The sequence below is a fragment of the Coccinella septempunctata genome, chromosome 7, assembly GCF_907165205.1.
Source record: "Coccinella septempunctata chromosome 7, icCocSept1.1, whole genome shotgun sequence".
Taxonomy (NCBI): domain Eukaryota; kingdom Metazoa; phylum Arthropoda; class Insecta; order Coleoptera; family Coccinellidae; genus Coccinella; species Coccinella septempunctata.
Window position 1 is genome coordinate 31,085,897 of NC_058195.1, and position 27,015 is coordinate 31,112,911.

Genomic DNA, 27,015 nt, shown 5'->3' on the forward strand with positions numbered 1-27,015 from the left:
GATGAAGAAACACTGATCTCACACAACAATGCTATATCTGTTGATACACCCACTCCTAAGACGGATCATTTCATTCCCACACAAGTTTCTACAACGGCTGACAAAGAAACAGTTCCCTCCAATGGAATTGCGAAAAAACTTCCCAATTCACCGAGTGCCCCAATATCGAACCTGATCGAAAGTAATACCGAAGTGATACCTGTTAATGTTGAAAATATTGTGGCAACATCCTCGAACAAGACTGAAGAAATGAAGAATAAGCCTGTGAAGGTACAGACTTGTGATGTGAAAGAAAATGGAGTCAAATCAGATGTTAATGAACCTGTAAACGTATGGGCGAAGAAATCATGGACGAGTCTCTTCAAGAAAGAGGAACCCACGACAAATGGAGAGTTAGTGACTGAACGCAGTGATGAGAAAGTTAAATCGTTGGACACTGTTGAAAAAAGCAGAACTATTGATCCAGCCACTCACAGACTAGCAGGTTAGTTGTTGAAGAGACTTTGATTAAATTTCTTGAGTGGAAAAACGTTTTAGGTTTTACATAGTCAGTTGTTTGAGTTGAAGAATCAATTATTTTTGTTGTGATATCAATAAACTTTTTCTATATTTGTTACTCAACATTTTATTTTATTTCCAGAATTTCTATCGAACTTCGAAATTGATGGAAAAGTGCTAATCTACAAACAAGAGGCTTAATCAATAGGAGCAATTATTGCTACATCAATTCTATTTTACAAGCCTAGCTGGCCTGCCCACCTTTATTCAATCTGCTGATAGGACTTTCGAAGAATTTGACGGAAAATGGACATGGCCTACCACCCATCTTGAAGAACATGTACGTTTTGTAACAATCCTCCGCTTTAACAGCGTCTAAATCAATTTGAAATCTTCCAGGTGCAAATTCATCAATAAATTCGAGAAGCTGCCCGATTCCTAACTAAACCGTACATCGAAAAGGAACAAGAAGAAACGGGGGAGTTTCGACTTCTCCCGCGGCGACTCGATCGAAGCCTCTTCGATCTACACCATCCTGAATGGTACCAGAAGCGGCTCGTTTCTCGTCGAGGGACGTCAAGAGGACGCTGAGGAATTTTTGGGTCTACTGCTGAACGGACTGAACGACGAAATGATGAATGTAAGTAGTCGAAATTATTGATTAATCGCATGACTCTTGGTTAAACATGATGAACGAGAACACTTGACTCGGTTTCGCAATTTTTAATTAAGATATTTGTTGATACGCGTGTTTCCGGTTTTATATCATTAAACTCATGTTGAAATCGGAGATAGGCGGAAATTTAATTGATCGTTTACAATTGGTATACTTTGTTTTAGGCCTGAGGATATTTCTAGGAAATTTCAAAGATCTAAACGTTTACCTTTATAACCTTTATGTACAATTTTTACATGATAGAAATCTACGAAGTGGTTGGGAGTTATACAAAGATTAGAGAAACCAGTTGTTAATTTAATCTGCAGAATAGATCTTTACCATTGAAAAATATCCATTTCAAATTCTTCTTATTGGTACATACGAGGATATATCGAAAAATTCTTAGTCTACTATAGAACCAAACAAAATTTCAATGTCAAAATATTTTATTAATCAACATACTCTCCTCTTAATTGGATATGCATTTATTACGAAGAACCTGCAACGTACCTAGACCTTTCAAAAAAAAAATTTCTTCTTGCTCTCAAAACCAGAACTCCACAGCTTTTATAACCTCCTCGTTAGAAGAAAATTCACGACCTTTTAAACTTTTTTTCTATTGAGGAAAGAGATTATAGTCGGATGGAGCCAAATCTGGTGAATAAAGGGGGTGTTCTAGTAATTCGAACTCTTGATCACGGATTTTTTTCATGGCAACATTAGATTTGTGTTGGCGTTGTCCTGCAAAAACAAAACACCTTTGGATAGCTTTCCGGGTTTTTTCTCCTCAATTTTTTTCCGAAAAATGGTCAGAAATGTCTAATAGTAATCTCCGGTTATAGTTCTACCCTCATCCAAAAAATCAATCATGGTTACTCCATGCCAATCCCAAAAAACTGAAACAAGAACTTTTCTTGCCGATTTTTGGACGATTTTGGGTCTTGAAGAACCAGAGTTTTGCCATTCCATCGATTTTTGCTTCGTTTCTGGATCGTAGAAATGTACCCAAATCTCATCCATAGTCTACATCGTTTTCAAATCGAGCACAGATCGAACGCAATGCTTTTACCCTTGCACGCTTTAGGTCAACATTCAAACATTTGGGGATCCATTTTGCAGCAATTTTTCTCATGTCCAAATTGACGTAAACTATATGATGAACGCGTTCGTATGAAATATTCAGTGCTTCAGATATCCGTTTTAGCCCAATTCGACGGTCTGATAAAATCATGTCATGAACTGCATCGATATTTCCGGAGACTCACACATTAACTGTCCTTCCCGATCGGTCATCATCTTCAATGGAAAATTTACCTCTTTTGAAGCTTGCAGTCCAATTTTTCACGGTCGCATACGAAGGACATTGATAAATTTCAAGAATATCAGATTAAAAATATTGAATTGCGCCGTGAGTAATGAGCACTATATCGATTAAAAATGAATCGAAAATATTGTAATTGAATAGATTATATTAACATTTTCAAGAATAAATGATAATACATCAAAGGAGGAATCGAAATACTTACATCAAATCGATATTTATATGTAGAAATAATTAGATAAATATATTGGAATTGTATAGATTTCAGCCACGCATGAAGAAAAAAACGATTATGTATTGAAGTAGGGATCGAAATAGTTACATCAATTCCTTGTACCAATTATTCGACAAACTCATTTTTAAGGCTTATTATTTCAAATAAAAAAGTCACGAATATTCAAGAATCACTGGCAATTATTGAAGAGGCACATGGTTATTTGTAGTAATATCAACCTACTCTGGAAAGCGCAAGGAGCAAAACTGAAGATGAATTAGGAAATCGGCGTCATATCGAGTCGAATGATAGGGAAGAGATATTTCGTGGTAACGTATTCATTATCTATCAAATTTCACCTGAGACTTCGAGAAAATCCTCGATAACTCTTCAAAAGGCTTTTATTTCAGGAAATATGCATATTCTTGGATGACTTTTTTCCCCAAAAGGAAAAAATATTATGTGTGAGGAATACATAGAGGAATGAAATCTTCGGAAACTGAAGGTAAAAAAGAGATTGAAAATCAGCAGGAACTGCATGCTCTGAAAATGAGGACTGCTGAAATGGAGTACTAACTCTCAGCGCTCAAAGTTAAGGAGCAGATGAGGAAGATGTACGATGGAATGGATGTAGACAATATTTATTTAGAGAATCTTGGTGCATGCAGGTTATAAAAAGTTAGCAGCAGTTGATAAAAAATTTATGTCTGTTCGAAATTGTTTGATTTATTTTTCTCATAAATTCACATAGGAAAAATGTAACATGTGTTGCAATTCCTTTTCACGAGTTGAAATTTGCATTGATAAATGCTTTCCGAAATGACAGACCTTCACCCTCAACTTCCTGATTATTTGTCGTTTGAAACTGCTTTTCATCACCGTTTTCATCTATTATTTCATTCTCATTCTGGCGTAGCCCTATATTATATAAAACAGCTGTAGCACAAATAATGGCTACAGAAGTATCCAATTCAGTCCTTAAACCACTTCTCAAAACCGGAAATTTCCTCTTCCACATTCCAAACAATCGTTCAACTACAATTCTGGACCTTCTATGAGCAACATTATAATTTTGCTCTGGAATTGTAGCAGGCTCGAGGACTGGAATTAAAATGAGAATCTGACATGCATAACCATTATCTGCAACCAGCAGACCTGGAATCTGTTGCTTTTGAAAACGGGTTAGCAGAGCCCTTCTGTTGAATATGACACTGTCATGAGTTGAAACTGGATGTCTTACAACAACAAAATTTCCGAGTGAGGCCACCTGAAAAAAGGAGAGCAGGAGAAAAGGAACCAAATAATTTCATTAATAACATATATCACAATACAAAAACAATTATTTGTAATAAATAATACAATACAGAAAAGTTTAGATAAAATACCTGTACATTCAACGAAAACAAGCCCTTTCTATTTCGGAAAACATCACTGCGATCATACCTCCTGGATTTTCAATTTTAATATATGTACAATCAATGGCCCCGTCACCCTTGGAAAATTAGCAATTCGGTAAAATTCAGCAGTATTCCTTCTGAATTCATTAACATTCAACGGAACATATAGGTATTTCTTCAGCGGTTCCGCTAAACATAGCGAAATATTTTTCACAGCACTAGATTGACTTCAACCACGAAAATCTCCATGAACAAGCTATAAAGATATATAATCACATAGTTGATGATCTTGAAAAGTAAATATACCAGGAACTCTCATCTGAAAAAGGAAGAAAATGAAAGCAGAAAAATGTAAAATAAGAAAATTCGATTCAATATGTCTGATTGATCTAAAATTCATAACCCAATTCAAAGAAGACTCGGAAACTGCATGTATAGCCCCAAAACATTCCTGAAATTTATAAGTGGGACAATGATTTACCAGCTATACTATTGCAGCGTCTGTGACCTGTTCTTATACGATTCAGAATACACCATATTTTCCTGGAAATATCAAAACCAGAAATTCTATTCGAAGGATCAGTATCTAATTCTTTGTTGAAAATAGTGCATAAATCTTATATTTGCCTTCACCTGAAAACTGTTACTCGCATAGAAACGAAGTGCTACCAAAAGCTGTATACTGGTAGATATTGGTGAACCGCGATCGGAGTCTTTGTGTAATTTATCCTGAAGTGCTCGTCAAATGTGCATTCACAATATCCTGTGGTTTGTGCAACATTTGATGACCATCACATAGTACACCGGGTATACAAGAATGACCTCTGCTCTCCGGCACAAAAGACCAAAAACTTGAAGGATCTGTCGGTGGTTTTTGTTCAGAAGTACTTACAAAATATTTGTAAGCTTTGTTCATTTTTGATTTAAGTAAACTTCTAAGTTTTTCATAGCGGAGATGATTGAAGTCATTATTGTATTTCCTAAAGTTCTTTGAGGCACTTTCTTTGAGATAAATAGTATCAATAACATCGGTTGTGTACCATGACGGAAAGCGTCTCTTTCTCAAAACCTTAACTGGTACAGTGTAAAGAAAAATATGCTGTAGAAGGGAATGAGAATTGACACAAGCCAAATCCGGATCTCCTTCGTTCATAGCAGGTGACCAGTCAGTTTCCCATATACAGCGGTACATATCTACATAGTTTGCCGTTGAACAATTAAACTTAGAATACGTATAGATAGAGTAAGATATTGAAAAATTTAAATTTCCCATGTTTCGTTGAAGAAGAAAAGAAACCTCAATTGATGGATGATGAAAGTACACTCGTACAAGTGACCATTCTGAGACGGAAACCCTAGGGGAGAGTTCCTTTGAATTGGACGGCCCATGAACCGGACGCTACAGTTTTTTAAAACACTCGATGGTGATTTGGCATCCTTTACGTAAATCCCATTTTGGCAACAAGGCGCGAGCCACAGGGTCAGCTATTTTACAAGAGATCTCGATCGATGTTGCGAAAATGGGATTTACGTAAGGGATGCTAAATTGCTATCGAGTGTAGTAGAAAACTGAAGCGTCCGGTTCATGAGCTGTTTAGTTCAAAGGAACTCTCCCCTACACTTAAAATTAGAAAAAACCAAATCTAACAATATATCTCCACAATTTCGTATTTCATTAAATTGGTGAAATTCAAGTGACTCAGAAAACGTGTTGATTATTGAAGTTCGGTTATCGGATAAAGAATTCTCAGTATATTTAGGACAATTGAAGTCCTCCAGAACAACTAATCCATTGTTTAGTAATGGATTGAATGAAGACAGTGAATCAAACAGTTGTTGATAACTTGCAATATCTGTTCGTGGTGGAACATATAACAGTTCTACAATGATAGAATGAGGTCCATACATGATCTTACAATCTACTGCATCGACCGAAAGGTAGGAGTTGTAAGCCCTGATAAATCAACTCCAACTGCACATAACTCACTGCGAACTGCCACTAGTACACCTCCACCCGTTGACAAACGAGTGGTAACCAGGTATCTATCACATCTGAAAACATTGTACTAAGAGTGAAACAATTCACCATCATACACACCATCCTTCAGCCATGTCTCTCATATAATATCAAAATCACCACTTGCCACAGCCGACCTGTGTTCATGTGTTTTAGAATTGAGGCCACGTACGTTTTGATACGTGCTTAATCGAATTGTAACTGGGGAAATTTAGATTAAAGGTCTAATAATAGGGATACCCTTCATAAACGTCAATTCGACATTCTCACTCGAAGATTTCCGTTGCTCTAATTCAATTTTGATTTTATTGAAATGATCTGTCTGTCTCGGAGTTCTATCAGATGAGACCAATACATTGAAATCCTTCTTGAACATCTTGGATTTTCCCGAAACTTTACGTACGAGTTGACTATCATTTACGATCAGCTTAAGATCAGCTATTACTAGTAATAATCTGATCATCATTTGAAGATATGGTAGTGTAGTTTTTTATTTCTACATTTGTTAATCATCGATGATAAAACTTATTATTATCAGTGTAAAAATTATTATGAATAATCAGATTTGCTTAAAATGTCAAAACCAAAAGCAAGCCATATTACGAGAAAGAGGAAATTCATTTGAACATTTTCAAATCCATTCTAATGCAGGGCTGTCTTTTCAAGAGGCCTCTGACTACAAAACAATTATTAATTAAAAACAATCCACTGATGGGAAATACCACCAATTCATTGAATTTGACAAAATCGTACATGTAGATTTTTTTTACCGTTTGAACAGCTCTTGGGCAGCTCCGGTGCATCTCGCTCGAGCGCCGACGCGTTCTTTTTGATTGGGGCGTGAAGCACCGTAGCAGCTCGCGTAACCTTCCCCTGCCCCCACTTGCACCAACCGAAATGCTGGTGCACGTCGAGGGCTTGAAGCCCGTAAACAAACTTTTTAGTTATGTTTACATATGTTAACAAATATTAGAAAAAGTGTATTGTTGAAATTTGTGGATTGATTTTTTCGTCAATTGAAGCTGTCAGTTAGTTTTTTTTATTGAACAAATGAATAAAGAATCAATGTTAAATGGACTTAGAACTGAATGATTTTGAATGAATATAGGATTCGTTCTTTCAGGTTTGAAGAGTGAACTAATCATTTTTGTCATGAATGCATAATTTTAAGAATTCGAGCAAATGAATAAACGATAAGCTTCAGTTTGGTAGCGCCCATCAGTGAAAATGTAGCATTTCATTTAAAATAAGTTGATATTCCACGTACTCGAATGCAATTTTCGTGAAATCAGAACACTCTTTACCTACTTTTACCAAAGAGTGTTATTAACGAAGTTATAACAGATGAAATCATTGTTAAATAATTTTTTCAAGTTTTATATCTACAGACATATCAAGTATTTTGTATATTTTCACACTTCATAGCAATGAAAAGGTGAAGTTTACCCGGTAAATCGAGTTTTTCAACTAAATATATGGCAATAGCTTTCGAAAAAATAGTGAAACTTATTAATAAATAAATCAACGACTTCAACGTCAAACTGCAAACAAATTATCCAAAGAACCGCGAATCCGGACCTGAGTTTTTTCAAATTTGGATGATTTGTTTCATTGAAACTTAAACCTGAGAATAAATTTACTGTCGAATCGACCAAAAACATCAAGAGATATAGTCAAACGAAATTTCGAGAACTTCAAGAAAACTCCCTGCATTTCCAAAATGGAGTACCTAAGACACATGTATGTGATATTTTTGAACTGAGCTCAATATCCTCTATTCAGGGTTTTCGTTTGTCCGGTTACTTGTAAAACACCCTCTATAGTGACAGACAGCAGGAAGCGACTTTTTTTTATATTATGTAGTGATTTGGTTGTGAAATATCTCACAAATACTCTCCTATGAAAATAACGAGACGATAATACATTGATCACCAAGAAAAACAAAAATAATTTCGACAATGTTTTATATTTGATATTATTTTATTTTGAAAATACATGTGAAGGAAATTCAATAATTTAAAAATCAATATATTATAAAATATATACACATACAGACATTATGTACACACATAACTTGCATATATGTTAAAAGAATAATCATGATTACTTCTTATATATTTTCGAGCTACTCACTTAGTTCATACAAAATATTTAAATTCACATTAATTTGAAATTATATTTACAATAATATGTAAATTATTCCAATGTCCTACTTCTTTTTTCTAGGCTTCTCAGTTTAATCCTTTTTTTCTCCAATGAAACTTTCGCTTTCATCTACTCAGGTTATCAGCCATAATTAATCAATCTGATTGATAATTTATTTTCTTGCATTCCTCTCTTGCCTAGCACAAAATACGTCTTCAAATATCGAATTGAGCTTTGTTTTTTATGGTCTGCTGGTCCTTTCTAAATAGATGGAGGCTTGTGAAAGTGAATTGTTTATAAGTTGAAAATTCAATAAACTCTTTTATGATTTCCATTCATTTACCAGTGAGTTTTTTATATAAATTTCAGAATCGGGCGATCTGTTTATTAGCCGTAATTAATTAATCCATTATTGAAAGTTCTCTTTTCGGTTCTTTTCCTACATTTTTTCCTTGGCCAGCTCAATGCCCTTCTTACAATACCACACCAAATGTCGAATTGAACTGTTTATCAATAATGGTCTGCAGGTTCTATCCAAATGAATGAAGAATTCTGAAATTTAATTTTATATTATTTGAAAACTCAATTTACGCTTTCATGATTTCGATAGAATCATATTGAATTAAAATGTTGCACTTACCAGTGAGACCTGCATTTTCTACTAAACTATTAGCGGCTTCCCAGAGATCCATATAGCCCAGCAAGTACGTCAAATGCTGGTTTTGGATTGACGCAGCGTTGCGAACAGGCAAGGGAACCCAGATTCCTTGCTTTCTGGTGGGTGGGTCACTACCACTCTTACCAGATGAATAATGGTTTTCTATTGATCCCACTGAACCTGATGGTGATACTGTTGATGAAGCAGTCGGTTCGGCCCCAATCTGAGAAGAAATGAATCGTGTTAATAATATTTTGAATGGTTATACGGCTTTCTGCGGAATAAAACCGATTTTAAGTTTTAGTTCACTGAGCTCATGAATGAACCGAGAAGCTTATTTCCCTTTTTTTTTTGACCGGTGTTAACGAACTTACCTTATTATAAAAATCTGATATTTTTTTCTCATACTCCCTATTTTCTTTTCTCTTTATTTCCAAGAGTTTGAAGTACACTCTTGATTGACAGCGATAACTGGAAGAAACAAATTAATCAGAATTGTGTCGTTTTAAAACGTCAAGATACTAGTATTGAAAAGAGTTTTGTATTGGTACTTACTTCAAAACGGCCAGGGTGGTGAACATTCGAGAATACATGTGTTGCTTATATCTTCCGGAAATGTATTTGTTTAGGGAGAGTGTGTCCCTGAACATCGTGAAAGCTGCCTCCTCTTTGTTTCCCTTTTTTTCCATAGCATCCCCAGTTAAAAGGAAGTGAAGAACGGCATACATGTACAACTGACAATGCTTGAAAGGATCAGACACTGAATCAGCTAAATGTTTTAGTTTTTTAGCTTCGACGAAATATTTTTCATAATCACTGCCGTCGTCAATCATGAGATTCTCTTCTTTTGATTTCATCTCAACTTTTTTCATTTTACGACCTTTATTTTTAGTCTCCTGATCTTTTTCTTCTTTCTTGTCGTCTACTGCGATGCAATTGGTGGATGCTTTCGCAGCGATGGGCGACAGCGTCCTTTTCACAATTGGATGATCTTCGTCCTCGTCCTCACTGATATCCGACAAGGCCAGTCGCATTCGCAGATCGCTGCGGAATAAATTCAGGCTTAGTTAAATCGAATCTGAGGTTAGGGATGCGATTAGAAAGGGTTGAAGGAGAGATACTCACGCTGATGTGCCAGAGACGTTGTGCGCCGTTTGCTCGAGAGGCTCTACATTTCGATCTGAAAAAAAAAGAGGGTTACTAATGATGTATTTTTCCTCGTCACCATTGGGTCATAAGTTTTATCGAAGTAACCTGGAACTTAATAACCTATCGGGATGAATTTGTGAGATTAAATTTAATTCCAGAAATTGTTGAAAAGTCGAACTACCAAATCAGCCGTGAAAGATATTCATAACGAGTTAATGAGTAATAATCGTTATCCATGTTTTTATACATCACAGAACATAAATAACTACCTATTCAGTACCAATAAAGACGCAATTTTTGTTCAATATTAATGTTTGGAATGAAAAAAATAACAATATAATGTAATGAAATTCTCACAAAGATAGAAAAATGTTTTTTAACAAAAGCTGCAGATTGAGTATAGTCGGTCTGTAAGTCTACACTGGGGAAGTTCATTGGGGGCTGAAAAATGTGTACTGCCAATAGTTTTCCATTGATTTTCACAGAATATTTCCTCATAAAGTGGATGATGGGCCGAATTATCCCCCTAAATGGTTTTGCCAATTCATAGTATTGTTTATTGTTTATTGTTTATTATTTTTTTAATCAGGACACATACAGGTAATTAAATACCCAAAAAATGGTCACAAATTAGATTTACAAAAAAAAAAAAATAGAAGTACCTTAAAAAAAAAGCAAAAAAAAAAAAAATAGAAGAGAATTAAAATTACGTATTCAATATAAAAAGAAAAAACCACAACAACAGTATACATCATCTATGTGGGCCGAAAGTCAGAATACCGCGATCAATGGTAAGATGTGATGAAATAATTCTTAAGCCTTGACTTGACAGAAATTGTGCTGAGAAAAAATGGGTCAATTACTTCTTTAAAGCTGTTACATTGACTGAGCATTCTATGAACAGGAGAGTTCATAGCGCTATTGGTTTGTCTCTTCGGTATGTGAAAGATGTTAAATTGCCTAATCCTCCTTATTGGAGCGTAAATATTCAGTCTGGAGGTGATGAATATACTTTCCAGGTCCCCATTCATCAATTTCCGAAGGAATATGATGTCACCAATACATCTGCGATCCTCAAGCCTGATCATATTGAAATATCGCAATTTTCTATTGTAATTTTCAGGATCCCCCCGACTCAAATTCATATTACACCTAAATCCTAAAAATCTCAAGAATCTACGTTGAACCTTTTCAAGACGATTAATATACACCAAATAACATGGATTCCATACAATAGATGCGAAGTTCAATTTATTGAAAACATAAGCAAAATAAAGACAGATGATTGCTCTGCAGTTAGAGAAGCATCTACTCTGCCTCAGAATAAATCCTAGCATTCTATTGCATGAAGTGACAACACAATCAACATGTATATCAAATTTCAACTTTGAGTCAAATGTTACTCCCAGATCCCTCACGTGTGATGACCGCTTCAAGATGACATCATGCAACATGTACTGATATGAAAAGATATTTAAATTCCTAGTATAGGAAATTACCTGACATTTTGCTAGGTTCAAGTAGAGACCCCCTGTCTCACAAAAACGCATGAAAGCATTTAAATCATCCTGCAGAAACTGGCAGTCGTGCTCACCTCTGATTCGGAAGAATATTTTTAGATCGTCAGCAAAAAGTAAGATTTGACAGGTTTTAAAACAGTTTATTATGTCATTAATGTAAATAACGAAGAGTAGGGGACCTAATTGGGAACCCTGAGGAACACCAGAAGTTGACATGAAATACCTGGATTTAAAACCTTCTATAGAAACGTACTGTGACCGATTAAGTAAATATGATTCAAACCATCGAAGAAGCGAGCCGCAAACCCCAACCGCCAGCAGTCTGGAAAACAATTTTTGAGTACTTATCCTATCAAAGGCTTTGCTGAAATCAGTATATATGCAGTCCACCTGAATTCCACAATCAAGGTTCTCCTGCAAATACTCAACGAAAGATACCAAATTTGTTTCTATTGAGCGACCCTTAACAAAACCGTGCTGTTCAGGAATGATCTGAGTTTTTACCAAATGAAACAAATGTGGATAAATCAATGTTTCGAATATCCTCTCGAAGATACACAGCTTGCTAATTGGTCTGTAGTTCTCAATCTGATCTCTACTGCCGGATTTAAATATGGGGGTAATGGAGGCTACCTTCCATCGGTTCGGGAAAACTCCACTTTCCAGCGATTTGTTAAAGATGATTGTCAAAGGATACGATAATTTTACACTGCAAGCTTGAACAAAGCAACCAGGAATTAAATCCGGCCCTGAACCTTTCCGAACATTCAATCCTCTGAGCGCAGCCTCCACATCATCTCTTGCTAAAGTAATATGACTTAGATTACATGTACTGAATTGACTGTACCGGTCGCTATCATCATCAATATTGCTATTCGATTGTACATAAACACTTTCGAAAAATTTAGCAAAGAGATTACTTATTTCATGAGCTCCAGTTGCGGTTTCATCATTCAACGACATAGAGTTAGGATAGGTGGAAAACTTATTCTTAGAAGAGACAAAATCAAAGAATTTTTTTGGATTATTCAACAAATCAGACTCAATTGAATCTTTATAGTTTTCGAAATCTTGTTTGACTGAATATTTGCATCTAGAGCGTAGAGTCCTAAATTCAAGCTGATCGGATATATCATGATATATTTTCCACTTTTTATGGAATTTCCTCTTACGTTTTATCAATTCAATAGTCTCATAGGAGAAGTATGATGGAAATCTTCTATTCTTTCTGACCTTCGGCACACAAAGCTGAATAACATCATAAAGAATATCAACATCAATATTTACATCTTCATTACACAACAAATGTTCCCACGGAATATCACCAAGAGAGTGCCTTATGAGGTCATAGTCAGCGCGTCTGTAGTTATGAACATAGAAAATCCCAACATTCTTTACGCATGTAAAATTCTTAATGTCGAATGAAAATTCAATTGATGGATGAAATCTATCTTCAGGAATCAGGGGAACGTCAGATTTTTGAACATTACTAATTAGGTAATTATTACATAGAATTAAGTCAAGAACTCTTCCATTACAATTTGGTACCGCATTAAACTGAATAAGTTCAAGAAATGAAAAACTATCAATAAGATCCTCACTTCTGGGAGTGACATTGACCGCTTCAAGTCCACCACATGAGTGACTCTTCACCCAAGATATATCTGACAGATTGAAATCACCCACAATAATTACAAGGTGATTGGATAATTTTTGTTTGATGTGAAACAGTTTAGTTGAAAAATAAAGAGCAGCATCCACATTCCCTGGAGGAATGTAAACGCAACAAAGTAAAATTTTCATATTATTTAGAGAGAGTTTCACCCACACATCCTCAGCCTCACTCTGAAATTCACACACCAACGACGGCTTGAGATGACTCTTTATCGCGACGAAAACTCCACCTCCGTCCTTCTTTACACTAAGTGCTGAAGACCGATCTCTTTGGAAGATTGAATATTGTCCAGTATCAACAACCTCACTGTCAAAAATGTTATCATTCAGCCACGTTTCCGTAATGAAAATTATGTCATGATCACTAGCAACTGCATTCAACTTAAACTCATTCAGTTTAGTTCTTAATCCACGGACGTTTTGATAATATGCAGTAAGCACCATCAGTACAACTAACTATCTCTCAAAAAAAAAAATAATAAACACATTAAAGTCCAAGAATAGAGAAGTCGAATTACAATCGCGTTAAGGCAGACTCGGAAGAAATATGTATTATTTTGGATGAGTCATCCTTGCGAACAAGCACATTTCCGTTCTGGGTCCAAACGTACTTATACCCTTTGATTTTGGCAGTTGAACGGGCTTCCTTGAAAATCATTTTATCGGACAGTGTTAAATGCTCATTAATATATAGTCTGTCTGCTATACCATCAACCGATAATCCAGCAGCAGTTGCATTTTCGGAAAGACGCTTTCTCTTATATGCAGCGAGAAAATCATCGCGCTTAGACCTGGAAATAAACCGCACTACAATATTTTTTGGCTTGTTCTTCAAGCTAGTGGGTACTCTAGCGACAAAATCAATAGAATCAGGGTCAACCTGAACATTTATGGAAGATCCAATGGTTGACACCGTCTCAACCAGATTCTCATTGTGTCGAATAGGGACGTTCTGTATTTCGAGATTGTTCAGACGGTTGAATCGCTCCATACCGTCCAGCCTAGAACTGAGGGTGGTAACCTGCTTCCTCAAAACTTCATTTTCTTTTTCTAATTTAGAAATTGTGGCAATCGCTTCATTGAAATGAAGCAGCTTCTCTTCGAAGTCGCTAATTTTGTCAGAGCAAAAATTTACGGATCTTTTTAATCCCTTTACCTCCTTAGTCAGTTGGCCAATCAGGAAGGCAAAGTTTTCCTGGGCAGAACGATCAGCATCCGCTCGATCATTCATGTCGCTCGCACATATCGAAGTGACGGGAGACTGTACCGGACCCAGGCGGGATCCGATCTCCACCTCATCGCCGCAGCCTGCCGCGCCATCCTCACGTGAAGGATTCCCGAGAGACTGTTGACACGGACGAGAATCCCGCGAACACGATGACTCATTTCTACATGATGGGCATCTCCATCCAGCGCCGGGCAATCCATTGATAACAGATAACTGGCTTTTCTTGATATCACAACATGTTCCGTTGGCATGATAAGAAGCGCCACAAAAACCAGCACAAACAACACCCGGCACCCTTCTTGATATGAATTGTTGACAAGTTTTACAGATAGCCATCGTTAATAATTCAAATATCCCACTTATACCAGCGATATTGGGGATGAAGAAATGGTTCCAATCACCACACTCGAATCTCTAGTCAAAAATTAGAATTTCTCGAACGATTCTCGAAGTACTTCACTGAAATATTACCGGAGCGTTGGTAAAACACATCTACTCGTGACAACTCTGGAATCAACATTGTTATAGCGGATTCTTCGAAATATAAATGAATGTAAGAAATTAACAGAACCTTTCGATTAAGTCGAGTCTTGAATTATTATGCGAGGAATATCAGGGTGAAATTAACTCCGAAGTGGTTGTTTGTTTTATACAGGCCTATTTTGATTATACTATTATTTCATTTGCATTTATAGTAATTTCCTGGTGTACATTTCTAATCGCATTTTTGTTGGTCTAAATGAGGGATATAATCTTTTGAATAAATTATAATTTTGAGGTATATTCTTGAAAAAGCGATAGTAAGCTGTAAGTATAGAAGGCAAATTTTTCTCATTCATTTATATTATAAACAAATTACGATGACTAATTCATGAAATCAAAAAGCCACTGAAGGGTGAATTTTACCCTGTTTTTTCCCATGTGAGAGAACTTGGTTGAATTGAAGGCTATTGTTTTTACAGATTTCTCGAACAAATTCTTGTTTTGATAAATTCAGGAAAACAACTCTAAAAGACTAAGTTTTACGAAAACTTTTGCTAATGAAGGTTTGCCTAACCAATCCTAATCCTAATCCCTAATCCATCCCTGTTTTGAAGAAGACATGGCCCACAGAAAAAAAATATATAATGAAAGCCCCAGAATGTTAGGCAAATCTTAAATTATTGCGTCATTATTGATTCTAAATAGTTACTACTGTTTTGTGATGAAAATAATCAGAATGGATTATCCTTCACTACTTTGGTATGAATATTCTTGACGGACGCCTATAACGGTTCCGTTGTTCGGCAATTTCTGGAACTTTCACGACCAACTCTACTGGCAATCTTTCGGTCGGTAAAATTGAAAGAAATAGATGTAATTATATCAAACCTACATAATATATTGAGAAATGGTGAAACTGAACTGAAATAACAAATTTTCAAAACACCATAGGAAGCTAAAATCGTCTTACATAAATTATTGACAACAAATTGTTGGAAGTGTTTCTTCCCAAACAATGAATTTTTTGACATATTTCCAACAAATTGGCCATAATCCATTTTCAAATATAATGATAAGAAAGATTGTTTATAAATGGATTTTTTTTTTTCACTATTCGATCTATATGTTTCGCCTCACTAAGGCATCTTCAGGATCTCTATAATTTTGGGAATTAGTTTAACAATATACTCCTACATCTCTATTATGTCGTCGAAAGATACAGATCAAATTATTCAAAATACAGTCTCTGATTATGCGGAATTGAATTAATTTTTTTTTATGGATGACAATAACAAGGGCTCTTAGCATAAAAACAGCGGAACATATAAGAAAAAACAACGACGAGTGCATTTGGGAAACACTGCATTTAGTGAAGAAGAAAACGTCTCTTTCTTACACTATTATTAGGATGAGTGCAATATGTTTTACTTGATGGAAATATACGATATATTAAAAAATCAAAGAATGAATTAGGACAATTGTTTGAACACCCAACTTGAATTCCATCCGAACTACCACCGCATTTTTGAATGTTTAATATAGTTTATATAGTTTTGAGTTGCTAATGTGTTACGTGAATCGATAAGCACCCGCTATATGTCATACCTATAAATTGTCATGTCATGTAACGTGAATTTATGCTTATTGTTTGTAACCGACAAATAGATGAATTTTGATGCTGTAATCAATTCTTTCATTGATATTGAGAATAAACTTCAATATTGTTCATTTTGACATCCATGAAAAAGAAATTCAATTCCACATAATCACTCCGATCATCGAAATGTCACATTTGCGAAAACCTTTCGATGCCCCTCCCACACCCCCGCGTTTTCTTTAAACTCGTCGCGAACTTCGAGAATGGCTCATTTGTTCAAGGAATTAATTCAACGTAGATTGAATTCGAATTTTATCGCTCGATCTGAGTTTTCGATGTTTCTACGGAAATAGAAATCATAAGAATATTTTTCTGAAGGAAATATAAGTTTGGTAACATGAATATAAAAAATATTTAGTTAACTTACTCCGAGTAGAAGAATCTTTGGCCAGAGGCATCTCTGACAGCTGAAATTGAACATGGGAGCTAGGCTTTGTAGCAATGGGCGAAATTGGTGCTTTCAGCATTACCATTTCCGCAAGAGCCCTGTCCAATTCGACGTTCCCGGGAACTGAATTCTGGGGAGGCAGATTCATTGGGTCCTGTAAAATAGAAATCAGGTGTAATCGGGATAACTCCTTCTGCTGCTGACATTCACTATATCTGAAGGGTCTGGACCGGATCGGACTCGAGGTAAATTTAGTACCTATTTGGAACGTTGGCTAGCAAAATTTAAAATGAAAGAGAAAGAATCTGAGTCGAATAATGAATTCAATTGCAGGTATTGAGAGAATTATGCATGCGACTACACGTCATAGTTCTATAATAAATTCAGGAATCTTTCAGCACTAATTGAGTAAGGCACAATGCATTGAAGAGCTGGTCTTTCTACTTACCACTATAGGAGCGGCTAGACGGGATGTTGTATTATTAAGAGGGCGACCCATAGACACTGAACGACACAACATTTGTCGAACTAGACCGTTATCGTTTTGTTTGTGGGTGGCACAGTTTATGTTACCCTGCCTCACCTGGTGGTTCTGCCGAGGGCCTCGTTCGTCAATTCTGTCGGGAATAAAGGGAAATCCAGGATAGTGGTGATTGTTAGGCTGCGTTGTTGCAACATAAGGCCGCCTGCAAGATAAAAAATAGATGAGTTTTTCTTGAATATAAAGTAAAGTTAACTAAGGTTTTCAACAAGGTACAATAATGAAGATACGAGGCGTACACATAACGGTACAGAAATATTCTGGTCGTAACTTTACTCTGTATATATATACAGGATGCCTTTTAAAATGGTTTTTTTTTAACCGAAGGTAAAACTGGTCAAAATAATAATTTTTCATTAAACGACTCATTTTGATGAGTTCTACCTTCTGTCAAAGAAAAATCCCCACCTTTGCGAACGGCCTCTATATATTCACCTGTAAATTAGCGCAATATTTTCTGTAATGAAAAAGCTAAAATAATGAAAATATCCATGATGTTCTTCAACAGTGATATTTTACCGACCGAGTAGAAGTATTTTGTAACAAGTTTAAAAAGGCGTTGTTGAGTTCCATTTTACTTTTTTAGTGTCAATTCTTGTATTACTAACCTGTTTGCTAATTGATGGTTTGACACATTGTGTGCCCTCCGTTGCGCAGCATATACACGGTATATGCCGGGGGCGATAAAAATCTTTTTCCCCTGGTATAGGTGCTTCACCTTGCCATAATCTCCCAGTATCCTGTTCAGTTTTCCCGTTAACGGATCATCGTTCGTTGAAGGAACCTGGGGAAATTTGAAAACATAAATAAATTCGGTTTAAAGTAGACTAAAGCGAGGTTATGATAATTTCCACAAATCACACTTATGCCAATACTTCTTAGTTGGTATCTTCGAGAAATATTAGGATATCATAAACTGCCTCTACTATTTTATTGAGTTGTCGCAAAAATTGAGGGAATTTCCTCGAGGACATCATGGAAACAACGTTAAACTTCACAAGGATCATTATGAATAGGGTGTCAGAAATATATCAATCAAACTGTGCAGTAAAGAGCGAGAACAAGAATAGGCAAACAAACCGGACTATGCAGAAGAAATAAAAATTGATAATCAGGATAACCTCGTTTCGAAAACCCCCACGATGAAGTTTGAATGTTCCAATTTTTTATGAGAGATTCGCGAAACCTTCTTGAAAAAAATTGTACAATCGAAATGATAGTGTCCTTTTTATATAAACTCGCCTCAAAGGACCAGTTCGTTGCTCTTTAACCGATTATATTTCGCAAAATATCTGTTAGAAACTATGCTGTAAAGAGAATTCGCCAGAAAATTTTATTCATTCAAATCAATAATGTAATAATTTTAGCGTAAGTAACACCCAGCTCTGTTGGGGGGCACATAAACCTTGAGGTCGAAGTGAAATGTAACCCCCCTAACAAACAATACAACTATGAACCGTGAGTATTCATTCTTTCAAATGAAAATAAAATATAAATTTAGTAAATTATACTTGACGTGACCGATTCGATTCACCTTGAGTTACAACTCGAGTTGGCCATTATTTCAACAAGAGAAGATCGAGTTGAGAAGTATACGAATCGTTCCATCACTAAATATTGATTATGGTCTTTGTGAATGACACGTCTCCTTGAGGAACACGAGAAATTCCATGCAGGAGCATTAGTTGTATTTTGTGGAAATATGAAATAAAAAGTTCATAGCTTACCTTAACTGGATTTCCGAAAAGGGGAGGAATAACTACTGGTTGACATCCTGGTTTTCCTTGCATTCTGGCTCTCAGTTGGTTCTCCCGTTTTCGCTGGCGTTCCCTGTCAACAATGAAAAGGTTAATATCACGCCCAACAAGGACACGACTACCAAACGCTACAGAAAGCAAGCAAAACAAAATTGACGGAACTAATAGATATGTGCGCACAAAAATCAGCGAGACTTGAATTTCATTATCGGTGTGGCAACGTTGATCAAATCCGATCTTGTTTCTGATATCGAAGTATCAAAAGACAAAAAAAAGAGCAAGAAATAATTAGATAGTGAGACGGCATGTTCGGTTCGAGATAGAGCAGTGGACCTCAATTTCTTGCACAAGGAGGCGTTCAGTCATTTAGATAGTATACAGAAAATTGAAGAGGATATAAGGGGGTGATAATTGCGTGCGCTCTAAATTGTTGACTGAAATTTTCCTTATCGATAATTTCCGATGCTTATAAGCATGTTCTATGTGTCATATATATTCCGTAAATTCAACTAGATACAAGCGATATACCCTCTAATTTTTTCATTTTGATGTTTCATCGATTATGGAGATAATGTACGTATATTGCTCATTATTTACTACAATTAAATGGAAAATATTCAATAATATCTCAAAAAGAGCATTGCTTCGTACATGCAAAATATAAAAGCCGATTTGGTTGGAAAACCAAAAAAATCATTACCCTTCTGTCAATTTCAATCTTTACAATCAGAAAACTTTAGTTTACTGAACGTTGAATGTGAAACATCCATCCAACCCTTTCTCTTATATTCCATAAGATCGTTGAGATCGAGCGTTCTATTCGAATGAAGGTATTCCAGAAATCTTCCTTTAAGTCCCAAAAATTCTCTGTAAGCAAGGAGAAAAATCTAGATAATACTCATAGATCTTTCAAACGAGAATATAGTTTCGAAATTATATTCGAGATATTGAAGCAAAAAGCGAATATTCGAAATTAATTTGAATCAGTATACCTCCCCTTGATAAAATTTTGTTTATTGTGGAACATTTTTCTGAATTCGAATTCAGAAAACAGAATTTTATCAAGGGGAGGGATACTGATTCAAATTAATTTCGAATATTCGCTTTTTGTTTCAATATCTCGAACTAAACAAAAGACAATTTCAGTTTCGTCGTTTATTAATTTCAGATTTTGAATGAACAAATCACGAAACTGAACAAAGCTTCTCCAACGATCGAAATGACGAAGAAAACTTCTCCGAAACACACTCAAGGGATGCTGTAGATAATGCAGATTAAATCAAGTAGAAGGTAGGGGAAAGGAAATGATTTTATATACATTAATTATTCAACTTGTTTGACGTATGTGAATATAATGTTCAACAATATATACTTATTCCTTAGTACACAGTTCTATGCAGAATTGTATTTATCATTAAAAATCAACAGAAAACCCTTTGTTTATCTCGAATATAATTATTATTCAATGTGAATGAGATACAGTTTTAGCAGAGGTTAGCGTAAACGGGGTACCATACAATTTGGTGTATGATACAAAAGCTTAGGGAAAACCTCAGTAAAAAACCCTTTCTTCCCGTTAGTGTACTGGATTGTGAGAAATAAAAATGTTCCCGAAATGAGCTGAAATATTTCATGTTGAAGGGCATCTCGCACTGCAAAACTTGATCCTTTTTTCAACAAAAAGAAAATCCAGAAAGTCTTCTCCAAGATACCAGAAACTTTTATCTGAAGTAGAGAGGAAACTAAAGCAGAAAAAAGGAAAATAATTTTTTTAGATTCAATATGTCAGACTGACCTAAAATTGACAACACAATTCAAAAACTATAAGGAAACTACATGTAGAGCTCTAAAACCATCCCGAAAAATATAAATCGGAATATGATTAACCAGATGATTTATGGTTCCTTCTGGATTTCCGCATTCACAACTAGGGCTTTCAACTGAATTCCACATGAAAAGCATACGGTACTATATGTTTACCTTCATGTAACCACGCTTCACCCCGAGAGAAAACCCAGTGATTTATTGGAAATTTTGAATGAGAAATTTTCCGATGCCAGTTGTGTGATTTGCCACCAGTCTAGAGGGCCTACCACAGAAGATAGACCCTCAACAAAAATAAAATCCATCAATAAGTATAATTCGAGCCGAGTGATAAGTATAATTCATCAGAATTCACAGTAACTGGGAAATAGCGTCAACGAATTTGAAACACTTCTATCTGACAATTCAGATTGTCTTATATTCTGTTCAACCGAACATTGGAAATCTCAATATCAAATCAATCAAATGGGCCTGAAAAACTTCAAATTGGCTGAAAGTGTGTGCCGTACAGAAGGTAAACACGGAGGTTCCGCGATTAATATCAGTAATCACTGCAAGTCAAGAAAATATCGAAACATAAGAGATCTATCCGTGATGGGAGAATTTGAGTATAGTGCTGTGGAATGTGCCATTCACAAGTTAAGATTCGTGGTTCTTTCAGTGTATAGACCACATAAGGGAAAAATTGATGTATTTCTCGAGATTATTGAGAAAATTCTAGTTGAGAGAACCGATTTTAATAGCACCATCTTCATTGCAGGTAACTCCAACATTGAATTGAAGGATAAGAGTGTTGTTAAAATTAGTTTTTCTCATTTCTTAACAATTTTTGTATAAAAGTCCTTATTGAATGGAATAACTGGTCATTCTAAGAGCTGTTTAGATAATATCTGTAAAAATTCCTCGAAGCAGAAGTTAAGTTATGGAATATCATATATCTGACAACAAAACACGAAAGGTTAGTTTTCATATAATTAAATATGTTACTGATGAACTTGTTCGAAAAGGGTTCTTAAACGAAAATAATAAATCAGCATTTATTAGTTAGCTATAAAAACAAACTTGGGATAATGTTTATTGCATTTATTGCGAGGTCCGATGTAAATGAACAATGGACCAATTCATGCGTGAGCTTTAGAATTAATTCGATGAATGTGTTTCAATTCAACAAGTGTATAAAAATTAAGAATATCTAATTACAAAGAAGAATCCTGCCCTACAGAAAATTGAACAACAGATAGTCAAGTTATTATCTGAATTTGACGTTTCATTCCAATCACAATACAATAAATTGAAAAGAGATTATAATATTATATTGAACTCAAAAAAATTTGATTATATAAGGACAGAATCGAAAGACATTATTGAAAAAAAAATCCACGTGGACTATATTTCATGAAATAACAGGAAAGACTACAAACTCAGGAGAAGATCCTTCAAAGTTATCGTATGACTTCAATGAACATTTGATACGAGTTATAAAAAATATCCATATGTGTCAAAAGTCTGTGACCTTTATTTATTTATTTATTTTTTTTTATTTATTTATTCACAAGGGGATACAAACAGGTACAAAAACCCACTCATGAATCCTCAGATAAAACGAACAAAATTACAGAGATTATAAGTACATAGATCAATTCGATACAAGATTACTAACTTAACTAATGATCATGAGTACAACTGACAAAATTCAACAAAAAAAAGCGAGAAACCAAGAATGCCCCAAAAATGGCAATAACGTACAATTCTTTTTTAAAATCTTTCGGACCTGTTCCAGAGACATAAAAAAATAATCAACTTGACCACTTAACATGTTGCTGGTCCGAGATATTCGACATAGAGGCGAGTGCTGAGCAGTGTATGTGTACCTAAAGGGTACCATAAAAAGCTCACAGGCTCTGAGAGACCTCTGGGGAACATTGAAGCACAAGCCACCAAGAATATATGAGCTCTGAAGTTTATTGTTCAAGATGTCGGCGAGTGAAGATGAAGAATGTGATCCTTCTTCAAATAAATTGAACGCGGAGGATGTGAAACAAAATATCTGCAACCAGTGCAATAGAAAAGTGTTGGACCCTAGGATATGTATAAAGTGCGACGCAACGTTACATAAAGCGTGCTGGAAGAAGTCCAAAAAATCGTCGTCCTGTATGCACGTTACGAGCACCGATGTGGAAGAAACAAGATCTGTATCAACGCCTATAAATGACCGTAATATTGAAAACGATTATCTGAAAATGCAAGTAAAACTACTTAATGATTTATTAGAAGAAGTCAGGAGCAAAAATCTTATTTTGATGCAAAATAACGATCTCCTTATCCAAAGAATCAACTATCTAGAAAATAACACGAGACAAAAAACATATAAACAAGTGTTATCTTCCAACAAGCATAAATTGTCACTCAGCCTACAGAAAACCGAGACAGTAAAATCACCTACCGCAACTCCGTCAGTTTCTGTGTCTGCGGCGTCTACGTCAATTTTGGAGGCAACAGATAACAGTGATGTAAACAAAGACCTAACCAAGAATGAAAATGAAAATGATAAATTATCATGGAGTACAGTTGTTCATAGGAAGAATAAAGAGAGACCCGCATCAACTCAATCTATAGAGAATAAACGCACACCAATCAATCAAAATCAACACAAGAAAATAGTAACATGTACTGGATCAACAAAAACGAATACAAATGTTAAAGGTGCCTTGAAGAAAAAATGGATCTACGTGGGTAGAATAGCTGGTGCAAATATTTCCGAGTTGGATATTAAAAACTATCTTTCTGATCTACAAGGAAGCGAAATGATCGAGGTTAAGAAACTACCCACAAAAGGTGAGAACTCGGCTTTCAGTATCGGTACTCCTGATGATACACTTTATGGCAATCTGAATGATCCTAATTTCTGGCCAACCGGAGTCATCCTGCGGGAATTCAACTTTCGAAATTTTTTCCGGAAACCCCCAAAAGAAACATCACGGTAGATAAAACGATATGCCTTTTCCATCAGAATATACAGGCAATAGGAACATCATTCCTAAGATTAGAACGTGTACTGCTGAACCACCAAATAAATATAGCCTGTATTACCGAACATTGGAAATCTGAGGAGGAACTGAAAAACTATGTTCCTGGAGGGTATAAAATAGCCACGTCATTTTGCAGAGAGAAAGGTCATCATGGTGGATGCGCAATCTATGTCGAAGAATTTATAGAATGCTTGGATAGACTTGATTTCAAATCGTTGAATATACCTAACTGGTTTGAATGCTGCGCTACTCAATTAGTTATTGATAATATTAAGTATATTATAATTTGTATTTACAGGCCGAACACCACACCTAACATTGATATCTTCTTTGAGAAAATTAACATATTGCTAGAACAATGCCTTATTGAAAAAGCCAATGTAATAATGGCAGGTGACTTCAATATAGATATTCTGTCCCATTCTAAAGAGTCTAAAATGTTTCTAGGAATTTTAGATGAATTTGATATGAAGATAACCACAAGAGAACCCACTAGAGGAAATGCATGTCTAGACAATGTCGTTACCAACGTTGATGGAAATACCACAGTTATTGAGGAACACCTATCGGATCATTCAGGTCAGAAATTTATATTCAGTTCTACTTCACTCTTGAAGAACTTACAACCAAAACAAAAACAAATCAGACATTACTCTGAAGAAAACCACCTAGTTTTTAAAACGCTTTTAGAAAACTTGGATTGGTCAAATCTATACAAATTACCTGAGAATGAGGTGGATGAAATGTGGAAGTTATTTTTTGATAATTTCAAAACTAATTTTGATATTGCTTTTCCGCTTAAAATGATAGATGTTAAGAAGAGAAGGAGAATAAAGACGACCAGAGAGATACAATCACTAAAACATGAGATGGATATATTGTTCATCCTAACCAGATATAAGCCTGAATTATTAGACCAATATAGGAAACTGAAGGGAGCATATGATACTGCATTGAGTTCCCATAAGAGAAATACTTATAATAAAGTCATTGACAAAGCAGACAACAAGACGAAAGCTGTATGGAATATCATCAAGGAGGTAACAAACAAACCCAAAAAGCCTACTTGTAAAACAATCACTTCTCCAACATCGCATCCAATATGAGTTCTGCATCCACACCTGAATTTGTAAGTAACAGAATCACTCACTGTGGTCAAACATCATATTTCGTCTATAGCAACCCCACTTTGCTTCATCATAAATGCATCCTTCAAAGCCGGAATTTTTCCCGAAGCATTAAAGATATCTCTAGTGAAGCCCTGTTACAAGAAAGGCAACCTCGATAATCTTTCCAATTACAGACCAATAAGCTTGATAACATCCTTTGCTAAAATTTTCGAGAAAATTCTTGTGGTCAGAATGCTGAAGTTCTTCAGAAAGTTTAACCTATTGTCTAATAAACAGCATGGATTTACCAGTGGTAAATGTACAGAAACAGCAGTCTTCGAGTTTACACAGAAGATTTTCTCTTCCCTTGAACAGGACAATGTTTCAGCTGGATTGTTCGTCGATCTTTCTAAAGCGTTTGACTGCGTTGATCACAAAATACTACTTCAGAAACTAGCAGAAAAGGGAATTAGGGGTATTCCATTGAAGCTGATTTCAAGTTACTTGTCAGAGAGAAAACAGATGGTTATGTTGGATGTAGGAGATGAGGTACTCTTTTCTTCCGAGGTAACATTATCGGTGGGGATTCCACAGGGTACTATCGCGGGCCCGATATTGTTTGTTGTCTATGGTGATGACCTTCCAGATACCTTGGAGCAAGAAATGACCGCTGATCACTTAGAAGTATGTGCCTTGGAGCGGGTGAACACCTCTGAACACTTAGAAGTAGATACCTTCTTGTACGCTGATGACACTAATGTTCTTATTTCATCCCATAATGTGGAACAGTTGACAAATGGCCTGAAAACAGCTGTCTCAACGATAAAGCATTGGTGTTGTCGCAATGCTCTGACACTAAATTCCGAAAAAACAAATGTAGTATACTTCTCCAATAACAGGACCAGCATCACGTACCCCGAAAGTGTCAGAGTGGATGATGATGATATAGCTACAAACCCAAATACAAGACTTCTCGGAATATCAATTGACAGATATTTAAATTGGGGTCCACACTGTGAAACAATGGTACCAAGGCTCAACTCAGTGATATATACACTTAAGGCTATTAAAAACTGTGTAGATATTAACATATTGAAGACCGTTTATTATGCTAACTTCCAATCAATCTTATCCTATGGTATTGTTTTTTGGGGTTCTAGTTCACAGGCTGAACATATTTTTATAACTCAAAAATATGCAATGAGAACGATGTTTAATATTAAATTCAGATCATCATGTAGAAGTTTTTTTAGAGCAAATAACATTTTAACAGTGCCTGGTTTGTATATCTACAGAGTGTTATTATTTTTTCGTAAATATTCCCACTATTTTGAAATGTACAAAAATGAGAATGTAACAAGAAGAATACATGAATATTTTTATCCAATTCATAAGTATTCTAATACAGAGCGTGGCACACTATACATGGGAATCAAGTTGTACAATTTACTCCCTAAATCCATTAGAAATATTTTAAAGTACGACCCATATCGTAAGGCAATATATATGTTGATATTGAACTGTGAACCGTATACTCTCACCGAATTCAGAGAGGCTTGTAGGGTACATGTGTGAGGGTTGAATTTTTCTTTTCTTTTTTGTGACATGTTTTCATTTTGTTATCTGTATGATGATAATTCTGAAAATAAAATTATTATTATTATTATTATTATTATTTTAAATGCAAACAATGCCTCGGAGACCATACGTATGCTCGACAATGATAGAATTCCGAAATGCTCGCGCGC

At 35.5% G+C, this 27,015-nt stretch overlaps 2 protein-coding genes across 3 annotated transcripts; one reads left to right on the forward strand and one right to left on the reverse strand.

Moving 5' to 3' along the window:
- The first annotated feature begins 836 nt into the window (after positions 1–836).
- On the forward strand, positions 837–20,702 carry LOC123317768 (ubiquitin carboxyl-terminal hydrolase 10-like). The gene is made up of 3 exons (XM_044904378.1): positions 837–847; positions 961–1,138; positions 20,474–20,702. Exons 1-3 carry the CDS (start codon positions 837–839, stop codon positions 20,567–20,569), a joined length of 285 nt encoding a protein of 94 aa, XP_044760313.1. The 3' UTR covers positions 20,570–20,702.
- Positions 8,176–19,870, reverse strand: LOC123317999 (AF4/FMR2 family member 4-like). 2 transcript variants are annotated; one of them, XM_044904649.1, is made up of 10 exons: positions 19,276–19,870; positions 18,157–18,332; positions 17,456–17,693; positions 17,090–17,161; positions 16,987–17,026; positions 10,034–10,088; positions 9,464–9,952; positions 9,283–9,379; positions 8,891–9,131; positions 8,176–8,802 (listed from the first exon to the last, which is right to left on the reverse strand). In XM_044904649.1, the coding sequence occupies exons 1-10, from the start codon at positions 19,336–19,338 to the stop codon at positions 8,690–8,692; spliced, it is 1,584 nt and encodes a 527-aa protein (XP_044760584.1). In that variant the 5' UTR covers positions 19,339–19,870; the 3' UTR covers positions 8,176–8,689. The 2 variants fall into 2 exon arrangements, with proteins under 2 accessions (XP_044760584.1, XP_044760583.1); XM_044904648.1 differs by having other exon boundaries at positions 16,987–17,161.
- Positions 20,703–27,015: the final 6,313 nt, after the last annotated feature.